Here is a 14,343-nt window from a genome sequence, read left to right on the forward strand (position 1 = left end):
TTTCTGCTAAGGGGACAGGACAACTTCACCGCATCAAAGGGACGATGGACGGGGCCATGTACCGTCAAATCTTGGGTAAGGACATCCTTCCCTCAGCCAGGGCATTGAAAATGGGTCGTGGATGGGTATTCCAGCATGACAATGACCCAAAACACACAGCCAAGGCAACAAAGGAGTGGCTCAAGAAGAAGCACATTAAGGTCCTGGAGTGGCCTAGCCAGTCTCCAGACCTTAATCCCATAGAAAATCTGTGGAGGGAGCTGAAGGTTCGAGTTGCCAAACGTCAGCCTCGAAACCTTAATGACTTGGAGAAGATCTGCAAAGAGGAGTGGGACAAAATCCCTCCTGAGATGTGTGCAAACCTGGTGGCCAACTACAAGAAATGTCTGACCTCTGATTGCGAACAAGGGTTTTGCCACCAAGTACTAAGTCATGTTTTGCAGAGGGGTCAAATACTTATTTCCCTCATTAAAATGCAAATAATTTTATACCATTTTTGACATGCGTTTTTCTGGATTTTTTTGTTGTTATTCTGTCTCTCACTGTTTAAATAAACCTACCATTAAAATTATACACTGATCATTTCTTTGTAAGTGGGCAAACGTACCAAATCAGCAGGGGATCAAATACTTTTTCCCCCCACTGTATGTACAGTGCTCACTCACCGGGAATATGGCCGATGCTTTCCACTGGTGCCAATAAGATAGGCTATTGGCCTACTGTTAGCTCAATTAAGTTGAGAATTTTGATAATTAAAAAGCAGATTTGTTTTTTTTTATTGTGTTCTCTTTACAGCAAGAGCCATTTGCTTTCGAAACGTATGTTTTCCCGCGATTACATGTTTTAAATATTGCAGTATGCCTGGCTGGGCCTCTACTTTTTGCTGACAGTTGCAACTCAACAATCGTCTATTTGGTATAACTCACGCGCGTTGCCCAAATTACATGCGCTGCCTGCCTTTCCTTCCAACTGTAGGCAATATGGTTTAAAACAAGCTAACGATCCTCTGTGTTCAAATCATGCAAATCAAATTAGTGGCCTATTTTGAATGATAGTATTTATTTATGTATAGACAGAAGTAGGCTATATAATTACTAGGGGAAAGCTTCCCCTAACCTTATGGACACGCCGCCTATGAGCCTATGTCAATCTACTATTTCCCCATAGTAGAAAAGTTGACCTATTCAATTGGTCAACTTGTCGAGATAGAAATAACCCAAACAGACTCTAGGACAGTTGTGGGACGATAGATCCCAAATTCATACAACCAGTAGGTCTAGACTACATAAAAAATTAAATACTTAAAAAGCAATGAATCTGATCAGAACATTTAGCTTAAAATGTTGATAAACTATAATTTCTTAAAATGATTAGCGCACAAGGCTGTAGGCTACGCACAAATGTGCATTTGGCTACTGGACAACGAAAGCAAGTTGAAAACCAATAGAAATAGGCTACTGGTTTCAAAGGCTTTTGGAAGTCTTTATAAAATAATTGCCTCCGGATATGGTCGCATTTTTGCCTAAGCTACTTTGAAGCGAGGTAAAACATGCCTCATATGTAGTGAAACGTTCAAGTAAAAATAAAATGAAGTAGCTATATGTTTTAAAAATGCCTCCAGCTCCTGAGCATTTGAATGGCGAATGAGAAGCACACTTTTTAATCATGGCCCCAAAACTTTTTTTAACACACGATTGCATTTAGAATTGTTGCGCTATGATTGGGCTTATAAAAGTGTTGTCTGACGGTTTTTCCGTTCTGTCTGTATGCTGTGTGCATGTGATAAATAAGATGCATAACGAATACACATCAATTTAGTTCCTTTAAATTATGCAAATGAAGCCATAGACCGATTTACATCAACTGGTATTTCCGTCGATGAATAGGCTAAAAAACATTATTTCGCAATGGGATATTATTTTTCTCCCGGACAATTTTATTTATCTGCTCACACTTTGCCTCTGCATTGGGGTGCTCTGTGTGGAATCCAGTGTTCAGTCTTCGTTGTCTGTCTCAGCCAGGTAACCAGTTACCAGACCCTGCTGTGTTGTTAACAGTACTGTCTCTCGGTCTCTTCACAAGCTTACCTCACTGTTTTCTACCACTATCCAAGCCTGTAAAGTGTATGGGACGAGTGACTACCACAGATGCCACTATAACCGAAAAAGCCTAACTAAATAATTTTAAATCACAAAATAAAAATGACACCAGAAGCTTACTAAATACTCTCCCTCCCCATATACCTATTATATGGAATATATTACTGTACTTTAGAGTTGAAGTTGGGACCTTGTTGAGTAAGAACTTTGCTGTGGCTGTGTAATGGTGTTAGGCGTCTGTGGCATTGCCTGATATTGACTATTGTAGGTCCCCTTTCTCCCTGTCTAGGTCAGTGCAGCCCTCCTCAGAGGCCCATGCAGGACAGAGAAGGTAGGCCCACTATGTTGGTTTCCATATGGAGAAATTATGCTAGAATGTGTCTTTGATGCAACTTGATGCCATCTTGAATCTATATGTTGTCACGGCAGTCATTATACATTTTAGTAATTCCATAGAGAATAATGCAACTACATTTTACATTTTACATTTTAGTCATTTAGCAGACGCTCTTATCCAGAGCGACTTACAAATTGGTGCATTCACCTATAATATCCAGTGGAACAACCACTTTACAATAGTGCATCTAAATCTTTTAAGGGGGGGGGTTAGAAGGATTACTTTATCCTATCCCAGGTATTCCTTGAAGAGGTGGGGTTTCAGGTGTCTCCGGAAGGTGGTGATTGACTCCGCTGTCCTGGCGTCGTGAGGGAGCTTGTTCCACCATTGGGGTGCCAGAGCAGCGAACAGTTTTCACTGGGCTGAGCGGGAACTGTGCTTCCTCAGAGGTAGGGAGGCGAGCAGGCCAGAGGTGGATGAACGGAGTGCCCTTGTTTGGGTGTAGGGCCTGATCAGAGCCTGAAGGTACGGAGGTGCCGTTCCCCTCACAGCTCCGTAGGCAAGCACCATGGTCTTGTAGCGGATGCGAGCTTCGACTGGAAGCCAGTGGAGAGAGCGGAGGAGCGGGGTGACGTGAGAGAACTTGGGAAGGTTGAACACCAGACGGGCTGCGGCGTTCTGGATGAGTTGTAGGGGTTTAATGGCACAGGCAGGGAGCCCAGCCAACAGCGAGTTGCAGTAATCCAGACGGGAGATGACAAGTGCCTGGATTAGGACCTGCGCCGCTTCCTGTGTGAGGCAGGTAAGTGTGAGGCAGGTAACTAGTAAGTGTTACTGCCCTGACTAGGAGCCATCTTGAATCTACGTGTTGTAAAGCCAACAGTCGGACCGTCACGGTAGACAACTCGTGTCGCCCTCCCAGAGTGCAAAGAAACTTGGCGTGACCCTGGAGAACACCCTGTTGTTCTCTGCAAACATCAAAGCAGTGACCTGCTCCTGCAGTTTTATGCTCTACAACATCCTACCTCACACAGGAAGCGGCGCAGGTCCTAATCCAGGCACTTGTCCTCTCCCATCTGGACTACTGCAACTCACTGTTGGCTGGGCTCCCTGTTTGTGCCATCAAACCCCTGCAACTTATCCAGAACACCGGAGCTCGCCTGGTCTTTAACCTTCCGAAGTTCTCTCATGTCACCCTGCTCCTACGTACACTCCACTGGGTTCCAGTCGAAGCGCGCATCCACTACACGACCATGGTTCTTACCTACGGAACTGGAAGAGGAACTGCCCCTCCTACCTTCAGGCTATGCTCAAACCCTACACCCCAATCCGAGCACTCTGTTCTGCCACCTCAGGTCTCTTGGCCCTCCCACCCCTACGGGAGGGCAGCTCCCGCTCCGGTAGGACAGCAGAGCCCTGGCCATCTTCCGAAAACATCTGAAACCCTAACCATCAAACAGTATCTTTTAAATAATTCTCACCTCAACCTGGATTATATATCTATTGTTGGATTTTTTTTAATGCTAGGTCTGACTGCCCTGTTGGAGCTAGAAACACAAACATTTCTGCAAATCTGTGTACGCAAACAAACTTTGATTAGGGGGCTACAGGGAAGCATGTAATCTGGATTCCCTCTATGTACTACAAGTTACTTTCAACAGCTAGAGGCTACAGAGGAATGCAGCACTATCAGATGTAATGTTACCAGATTTCTCCAACCGACCCTGGTCCTAGAGAGTTACAGGGCTAGAGCTGTGGTCTCCAACCAACCCTGGTCCCAGAGAGTTACAGGGCTAGAGCTGTGGTCTCCAACCGACCCTGGTCCCAGAGAGCTACAGGGCTAGAGCTGTGGTCTCCAACCGACCCTGGTCCCAGAGAGCTACAGGGCTAGAGCTGTGGTCTCCAACCGACCCTGGTCCCAGAGAGCTACAGGGCTAGAGCTGTGGTCTCCAACCGACCCTGGTCCTAGAGAGCTACAGGGCTAGAGCTGTGGTCTCCAACCGACCCTGGTCCTAGAGAGCTACAGGGCTAGAGCTGTGGTCTCCAACCAACCCTGGTCCTAGAGAGCTACAGGGCTAGAGCTGTGGTCTCCAACCAACCCTGGTCCTAGAGAGCTACAGGGCTAGAGCTGTGGTCTCCAACCGACCCTGGTCCCAGAGAGCTACAGGGCTGGACTAGTAGAGCAGTGGTCTGGTCCCAGAGAGTTACAGGGCTGGACTAGTAGAGCAGTGGTCTGGTCCTAGAGAGCTACAGGGCTAGAGCTGTGGTCTCCAACCGACCCTGGTCCCAGAGAGTTACAGGGCTGGACTAGTAGAGCAGTGGTCTGGTCCCAGAGAGTTACAGGGCTGGACTAGTAGAGCAGTGGTCTGGTCCCAGAGAGCTACAGGGCTGGACTAGTAGAGCAGTGGTCTGGTCCCAGAGAGCTACAGGGCTGGACTAGTAGAGCAGTGGTCTGGTCCCAGAGAGCTACAGGGCTGGACTAGTAGAGCAGTGGTCTGGTCCCAGAGAGCTACAGGGCTGGACTAGTAGAGCAGTGGGACATTTTCCCTACATTTGATAATACAACAGGATTTTGTCAGTAATAGCATCATTCTGGTATTAGTGGGGTTCAGTCAGAGAGAACTTGGCATTGTGTGGTGTTGTCCCTCTGTCTCTACCAGTCTGTCTGTCCTGGGGACTGTTTAATGTTATTCTTCTGTCTCTACCAGTCTCTTTGGCTTGAGGACTGTTTAATGTTATTCTTCTGTCTCTACCAGTCTCTTTGGCTTCTGGACTGTTTAATGTTATGCTTCTGTCTCTACCAGTCTGGTTTTCTGTTAGCTTGTCTGCTGTACACTCAGTTTCACTGCCAGTCTGTTCCAGCCTAGAGAAGCTAATGTGCCTACCACTCTGGAAGGAACGTATGAATAAGAGAGTGGGAGGGAGGGAGGGATGAAGGATTGGAACAGGGAAAGGAGGGGGAGTGAGGCCAATGGGTTCAGAATGCTTATCCTGTGTGTTTGTGTGTAGTGAGATCAGTGTTTCTACAGTAGTCTCTCGTGCTGTGGCAGTCCCCTGTCATGCGATAGCCTTTGTTTTCACAACTGCACTGTGAGTGGATTTTTTTTTTGGAATAGGTTCTTGTAATTGTTTGTTTATGTGTTGAATATGGGTATTTGTATATCAGAGGGTGAAGCAGTAGAGTGGGTCAGGTTTATTTTGCAGCCTATATAGTTTATGTGGTTTACATCAGTGTTGTTATGGGTGGGGGTTATGTTGCCAAGGTAACAGCAGTGCTTGCTCTCTTGCTTCTGTTCATTCTCTCTCTCTCGCTCTCTCTGAATCCAGAGATGCTCTAGCAGGGTACAGAACTGGAGGACTCTACAATGCCTCTGAATGTGAAATAGAAATGTATTTTACAACAGTAGGAGCGTGTCAAGGTTTTTCTTACTCACTCGATTTTTATCCCAGAAAAAAAAGCAGCCTCATTTAACATATCTGGTTATTTCTACACATTTTGCTTTTTTTTTTGTGTGTGTTTTGTTCCATCCTATGTTTAACGCTCTCCTCCTGTTTCTCTCTGTATGCAGGGCGATAAAAGCATTTCAGGATGGGCTCTATATTGACCCCAGTTTCTCCCGAGCCACAGAGATCCACATGAGGCTAGGCCTCATGTTTAAAGGCAACACCGATTACGAGTCCAGTCTGAAGGTATGTACTGCTACTATTAAAGGGCTGATCCCAATTAGTCGACTGCATTTGATTTTTAGTCTATATCACTTCCCCATTACGTGTATCACCAGTGATACATTTTCTGTAATTCCTATCATTTGTAATCTACGTTTGTTAGATTATGGTAATTTATGTTAATGAATTCAATTTATTATAATTATTCCAGTCTTACCGTTCACATCGTTGGAGTGGACACATTGTTTGCAGAGCGCACAACCTATGCTACGCTTGCAAGAAACAAGTTTTTGTTTATTTCATTCCATTTACAAGTTTTGTCAATTCAATTTAGTCATTATCTTTAGTTTGGATTTAATCAGTCAGTGTTGAGTAAGGACGCGCACCTGATTACACATAGACGTATATAGGCCTATAGGCAACCTGGGCTGTGAGCAAATGTATATGGGGATGTGATAGTATTTCTGATTAGCTTAACACACAACCTAATGACCTGTGGAGCTTCTCAGAGTAATGTTCTCTTCACCTCAAACATCAAGCAAACAAAGTCTGTTTATACATCCATTGAGAATGACATCAGGTCCTCAATGTATTTGAAACATCTTTCCAGCGCTCTCCCTTTTCGATAACCTCTCAGCATGAAAGAGCAAAATGTCATGTTCTGATCCAGTGGAAACGTCATAGAACAGGCCTACCTGATTACTTCTTATTAGTGCTTGACTTGGACTGAAATAGGTTCCGGTACTCATTTTGGTTAGTGATGCACCGATATGACATTTTTGGCCGATTCCGATATTTTCCTTGCCAAAAAAAAGATACCGATAACTGATATTTAAAAATGTTGTATAGTTATCACACACACACACACACACACACACACACACACACGGACACACACGGACACACACACACACACGGACACATGGACACAGTGGTCTAAGGCACTGCATCTCAGTGCAAGAGGCATCACTACAGTCTCTGGTTTGAATCCAGACTGTATCACATCCGGCTGTGATTGGGAGTCCCATAGGGTGGTGCGCAATTGGCCCAGCATCGTCCAGGTTTGGCCGTCATTGTAAATAAGAATTTATTCTTAACTGACTTGCCTAGTTAAATAAAGGTTACACACACCACACTGACCAAAAAGTTATTTTGTTGGCATTCACATATGTCCCCATTACCAGTAAAACATAATCAAAACCTATTTCTTTCACTTACTTGCTGTGCTGTTTCTTTGTTCATTCGTTTCATTCTCAACCAGGATTTCTATGGAACGTCGTTTGGGTCTCTGCTATGGAACGCCGTTTGGGTCTCTGCTATGGAACGCCGTTTGGGTCTCTGCTATGGAACGCCGTTTGGGTCTCTGCTATGGAACGCCGTTTGGGTCTCTGCTATGGAACGCCGTTTGGGTCTCTGCTATGGAACGCCGTTTGGGTCTCTGCTATGGAACGCCGTTTGGGTCTCTGCTATGGAACGCCGTTTGGGTCTCTGCTATGGAACGCCGTTTGGGTCTCTGCTATGGAACGCCGTTTGGGTCTCTGCTATGGAACGCCGTTTGGGTCTCTGCTATGGAACGCCGTTTGGGTCTCTGCTATGGAACGCCGTTTGGGTCTCTGCTACGGAACGCCGTTTGGGTCTCTGCTACGGAACGCCGTTTGGGTCTCTGCTACGGAACGCCGTTTGGGTCTCTGCTACGGAACGCCGTTTGGGTCTCTGCTACGGAACGCCGTTTGGGTCTCTGCTACGGAACGCCGTTTGGGTCTCTGCTACGGAACGCCGTTTGGGTCTCTGCTACGGAACGCCGTTTGGGTCTTTGCTACGGAACGCCGTTTGGGTCTTGCGCGTCAAATAAGCTTGTTGACCAATCAGGACCTGAATATGACTGCACGTCACATAATTTATTAACGCGTTTTGTAAATTTTTTACATGGTTATTACACATTGATTACTCTATTACTCGTATTTCATGTCACAACGATTCATTGATACGTATGCTATGATGCTGGTAAAGTTGTCTCGTGCACCTACAGTGCTGGTCATAAAAAAAAAAAAAAGCTAGCTCATGGATGCAAACAATGTTCTTCCCCAAAAACATAGCAAAACGACAGTCTAGGTGTCATCATCTAAAATAACCCTAATTTATAAGACGGTTCTAATTTTATTAATGGTGGCCAGACCCATCTATGTGAAGCTAGCCACAGTAAGGATTAGTCACATAGTGGAGTTTGCAGTTAGCCTTCAAAATAAAAGTATGACATAAATCTACTTTTTGTATTAATTTGCATCACTGTCAATGACTTTTATTTTGAAGGCAAACCACAAATTCCTCTATTGCGCCTAATCCTTATTGTGAGCAAATCAAGTGCCCTATAAATCTACCGCTGGCCAATCGGATGGCTGAGATGACCCTGTCTTCAGTAACATAGCAAGCATAAAGAAAAGCTACAGCAAAGTTGATACTGTGAGATTTCAAAACGTCTAAAACCATGACTAGAGAGAGATTGTCAACGAATACAGCAAAGAGATGCTGTTTTTGAGTGAATTCATGTTTAAGTTCTTACTCAGCACTTTCAACACTTTTATTTTTTTTTATTTTTTTTTTTTTAATAGGACAGGAAATGTTCTTCCTATTTCCGCTCAGCGCTTCATCACACACTGCAGCAGTAATGAATGATTGGAGAAGTGTATCATTAGGCATGTGTTGTTATTATTGGCCTGGGTCTTTTTTTAGAATATCAACAATATCGAGTGTCAACATATCTAGATCTCTCCCTCTCTCTTGTCATTTTGTCTTATTTCATCAAACCGTAAGCTTAAAGCTTCAGACCAGCTCAATGCATATAGTTGATTTTATTAAAACACATAGGGTGTGTCTATATATGTAAAAATACACTTTTAAAAATGTAAACCAATCGATTGGTTAAAAGAACAGACAACTTTTGATCGACCAAGATTTTCTTTAGTCGGGGACAGCCTGCTGCTGTATAAGCCTAGGTATGTAGCCTATCTAGTACTGTACACGATACACACCCCTCTTAGCCAGCACACTGCAGTCCTCCAGAACTAGGAGTGAGACCCACTGCCCTAGTACCCTCTAGGGGTCAACAGGTCCCTCCCCAGTCTAACACTAGCATGGTCTTACCAGCCTCTCTAATGCGCGATTAAATCAGAGCTCTCCTTTATGACAGTCTATGTCTCCTATTTCACAGAACGACCTTCCCTACTGGATTATGTGTAGAAAAGAATAGCCTGTTTGGTGGGTGTGTAGGCCTGTCTGGTGCCATTGACATTGACACTATAAGCTAGGGTGGATTTTTGTCCTCTGTGAAAGTGATACATCTGAATGTATACTTTGTTCTGCTTTGTTTTGCCCAGACCAGACACCTGAGGGCTTCTGAACTAGACAGGGTTAGAGCTGCCATGCATTGGATAGGGCTGGGGGTTGAATGGTGCTATTATTCCCAGCAGAGCTCACAGAGGAGTTGCATGTAGTAGACTGTCTGAGTCTAACGGTGGGTTTACATGCTATATGGATCTATGGGTTTATATGGAACGGTGGGTTTACATGCTTATATGGAGCGGTGGGTTTACATGCTTATATGGAGCGGTGGGTTTATATGGAGCGGTGGGTTTATATGGAGCGGTGGGTTTATATGGAGCGGTGGGTTTACATGCTATATGGAACGGTGGGTTTACATGCTATATGGAGCGGTGGGTTTACATGCTATATGGAGCGGTGGGTTTACATGCTATATGGAGCGGTGGGTTTACATGCTATATGGAGCGGTGGGTTTACATGCTATATGGAGCGGTGGGTTTATATAGAATATGGAACGGTGGGTTTATATAGAATATGGAACGGTGGGTTTACATGCTATATGGAGCGGTGGGTTTATATAGAATATGGAACGGTGGGTTTATATAGAATATGGAACGGTGGGTTTACATGCTATATGGAGCGGTGGGTTTATATAGAATATGGAACGGTGGGTTTATATAGAATATGGAGCGGTGGGTTTATATAGAATATGGAGCGGTGGGTTTATATAGAATATGGAGCGGTGGGTTTATATAGAATATGGAACGGTGGGTTTATATAGAATATGGAACGGTGGGTTTATATAGAATATGGAACGGTGGGTTTATATAGAATATGGAGCGGTGGGTTTATATAGAATATGGAACGGTGGGTTTATATAGAATATGGAACGGTGGGTTTATATAGAATATGGAACGGTGGGTTTATATAGAATATGGAACGGTGGGTTTATATAGAATATGGAACGGTGGGTTTATATAGAATATGGAACGGTGGGTTTATATAGAATATGGAGCGGTGGGTTTATATAGAATATGGAGCGGTGGGTTTATATAGAATATGGAGCGGTGGGTTTATATAGAATATGGAACGGTGGGTTTATATAGAATATGGAACGGTGGGTTTATATAGAATATGGAACGGTGGGTTTATATAGAATATGGAACGGTGGGTTTATATAGAATATGGAACGGTGGGTTTATATAGAATATGGAACGGTGGGTTTATATAGAATATGGAACGGTGGGTTTATATAGAATATGGAACGGTGGGTTTATATAGAATATGGAACGGTGGGTTTATATAGAATATGGAACGGTGGGTTTATATAGAATATGGAACGGTGGGTTTATATAGAATATGGAGCGGTGGGTTTATATAGAATATGGAACGGTGGGTTTATATAGAATATGGAGCGGTGGGTTTATATAGAATATGGAGCGGTGGGTTTACATGCTATATGGAACGGTGGGTTTATATAGAATATGGAACGGTGGGTTTATATAGAATATGGAACGGTGGGTTTATATAGAATATGGAACGGTGGGTTTATATAGAATATGGAACGGTGGGTTTATATAGAATATGGAACGGTGGGTTTATATAGAATATGGAACGGTGGGTTTATATAGAATATGGAACGGTGGGTTTATATAGAATATGGAACGGTGGGTTTATATAGAATATGGAACGGTGGGTTTATATAGAATATGGAACGGTGGGTTTATATAGAATATGGAGCGGTGGGTTTATATAGAATATGGAGCGGTGGGTTTATATAGAATATGGAGCGGTGGGTTTATATAGAATATGGAAGGGTGGGTATATATAGAATATGGAAGGGTGGGTATATATAGAATATGGAAGGGTGGGTATATATAGAATATGGAAGGGTGGGTATATATAGAATATGGAAGGGTGGGTTTATATAGAATATGGAAGGGTGGGTTTACATAGAATATGGAAGGGTGGGTTTACATAGAATATGGAAGGGTGGGTTTATATAGAATATGGAACGGTGGGTTTACATGCTATGTGGAACGGTGGGTTTACATGCTATGTGGAACGGTGGGTTTACATGCTATGTGGAGCGGTGGGTTTACATGCTATGTGGAACGGTGGGTTTATATAGAATATGGAGCGGTGGGTTTACATGCTATATGGAGCGGTGGGTTTACATGCTATATGGAGCGGTGGGTTTACATGCTATATGGAGCGGTGGGTTTACATGCTATATGGAGCGGTGGGTTTATATGGAGCGGTGGGTTTATATGGAGCGGTGGGTTTACATGCTATATGGAACGGTGGGTTTATATAGAATATGGAGCGGTGGGTTTATATAGAATATGGAACGGTGGGTTTATATAGAATATGGAGCGGTGGGTTTATATAGAATATGGAACGGTGGGTTTATATAGAATATGGAACGGTGGGTTTATATAGAATATGGAACGGTGGGTTTATATAGAATATGGAAGGGTGGGTTTATATAGAATATGGAAGGGTGGGTTTATATAGAATATGGAAGGGTCGGTTTATATAGAATATGGAAGGGTGGGTTTATATAGAATATGGAAGGGTGGGTTTATATAGAATATGGAAGGGTGGGTTTATATAGAATATGGGTTTATATAGAATATGGAAGGGTGGGTTTATATAGAATATGGAACGGTGGGTTTATATAGAATATGGAACGGTGGGTTTATATAGAATATGGAACGGTGGGTTTATATAGAATATGGAACGGTGGGTTTATATAGAATATGGAACGGTGGGTTTATATAGAATATGGAACGGTGGGTTTACATTCTATATGGAACGGTGGGTTTACATGCTATATGGAACGGTGGGTTTACATGCTATATGGAACGGTGGGTTTATATAGAATATGGAACGGTGGGTTTATATAGAATATGGAACGGTGGTTTTATATAGAATATGGAACGGTGGGTTTATATAGAATATGGAGCGGTGGGTTTATGTAGAATATGGAGCGGTGGGTTTATGTAGAATATGGAGCGGTGGGTTTACGTAGAATATGGAGCGGTGGGTTTATGTAGAATATGGAAGGGTGGGTTTATATAGAATATGGAACGGTGGGTTTATATAGAATATGGAGCGGTGGGTTTATATAGAATATGGAGCGGTGGGTTTATATAGAATATGGAGCGGTGGGTTTATATAGAATATGGAACGGTGGGTTTACATGCTATATGGAACGGTGGGTTTATATAGAATATGGAACGGTGGGTTTATATAGAATATGGAACGGTGGGTTTATATAGAATATGGAACGGTGGGTTTATATAGAATATGGAACGGTGGGTTTACATGCTATGTGGAGCGGTGGGTTTACATGCTATGTGGAACGGTGGGTTTACATGCTATGTGGAGCGGTGGGTTTACATGCTATGTGGAGCGGTGGGTTTACATGCTATGTGGAGCGGTGGGTTTACATGCTATGTGGAGCGGTGGGTTTACATGCTATGTGGAGCGGTGGGTTTACATGCTATGTGGAACGGTGGGTTTATATAGAATATGGAAGGGTGGGTTTATATAGAATATGGAACGGTGGGTTTACATTCTATATGGAACGGTGGGTTTACATGCTATATGGAACGGTGGGTTTACATGCTATATGGAACGGTGGGTTTATATAGAATATGGAACGGTGGGTTTATATAGAATATGGAACGGTGGGTTTATATAGAATATGGAGCGGTGGGTTTACATAGAATATGGAGCGGTGGGTTTATATAGAATATGGAAGGGTGGGTTTATATAGAATATGGAACGGTGGGTTTATATAGAATATGGAGCGGTGGGTTTATATAGAATATGGAGCGGTGGGTTTATATAGAATATGGAACGGTGGGTTTACATGCTATATGGAACGGTGGGTTTATATAGAATATGGAACGGTGGGTTTATATAGAATATGGAACGGTGGGTTTATATAGAATATGGAACGGTGGGTTTATATAGAATATGGAACGGTGGGTTTACATGCTATGTGGAGCGGTGGGTTTACATGCTATGTGGAACGGTGGGTTTACATGCCATGTGGAGCGGTGGGTTTACATGCTATGTGGAGCGGTGGGTTTACATGCTATGTGGAGCGGTGGGTTTACATGCTATGTGGAGCGGTGGGTTTACATGCTATGTGGAGCGGTGGGTTTACATGCTATGTGGAGCGGTGGGTTTACATGCTATGTGGAACGGTGGGTTTATATAGAATATGGAAGGGTGGGTTTATATAGAATATGGAAGGGTGGGTTTATATAGAATATGGAACGGTGGGTTTATATAGAATATGGAACGGTGGGTTTATATAGAATATGGAGCGGTGGGTTTATATAGAATATGGAGCGGTGGGTTTATATAGAATATGGAACGGTGGGTTTACATGCTATATGGAACGGTGGGTTTACATAGAATATGGAGCGGTGGGTTTATATAGAATATGGAACGGTGGGTTTATATAGAATATGGAACGGTGGATTTATATAGAATATGGAACGGTGGATTTATATAGAATATGGAACGGTGGGTTTATATAGAATATGGAACGGTGGGTTTACATGCTATGTGAAACGGTGGGTTTACATGCTATGTGGAGCGGTGGGTTTACATGCTATGTGGAGCGGTGGGTTTACATGCTATGTGGAACGGTGGGTTTACATGCTATGTGGAACGGTGGGTTTATATAGAATATGGAACGGTGGGTTTATATAGAATATGGAACGGTGGGTTTACATGCTATATGGAGCGGTGGGTTTACATGCTATATGGAGCGGTGGGTTTACATGCTATATGGAGCGGTGGGTTTACATGCTATATGGAGCGGTGGGTTTACATGCTATATGGAGCGGTGGGTTTATATGGAACGGTGGGTTTACATGCTATATGGAACGGTGGGTTTAC

General features: G+C 43.4%; 1 protein-coding gene across 6 annotated transcripts in view; it reads left to right on the plus strand.

Moving 5' to 3' along the window:
- LOC106586785 (lysine-specific demethylase 6A) overlaps positions 1-14,343 on the plus strand; it is a 113,898-nt gene that overhangs the window by 25,785 nt on the left and 73,770 nt on the right. For 2 of the 6 annotated variants that reach the window (XM_014174411.2, XM_014174415.2), the window contains exons 6-7: positions 2,368-2,430; positions 6,006-6,126. In XM_014174411.2, coding sequence (XP_014029886.2) covers positions 2,368-2,430; positions 6,006-6,126 — 184 coding nt within the window. Of the gene's footprint in view, positions 1-2,367; positions 2,431-5,393; positions 5,527-6,005; positions 6,127-14,343 lie in introns of those variants that run through there. The other 4 variants (XM_014174413.2, XM_014174416.2, XM_014174412.2 and 1 more) reach the window with 3 other exon arrangements.

This window comes from Salmo salar, chromosome ssa25 (assembly GCF_905237065.1).
Source record: "Salmo salar chromosome ssa25, Ssal_v3.1, whole genome shotgun sequence".
Classification (NCBI taxonomy): domain Eukaryota; kingdom Metazoa; phylum Chordata; class Actinopteri; order Salmoniformes; family Salmonidae; genus Salmo; species Salmo salar.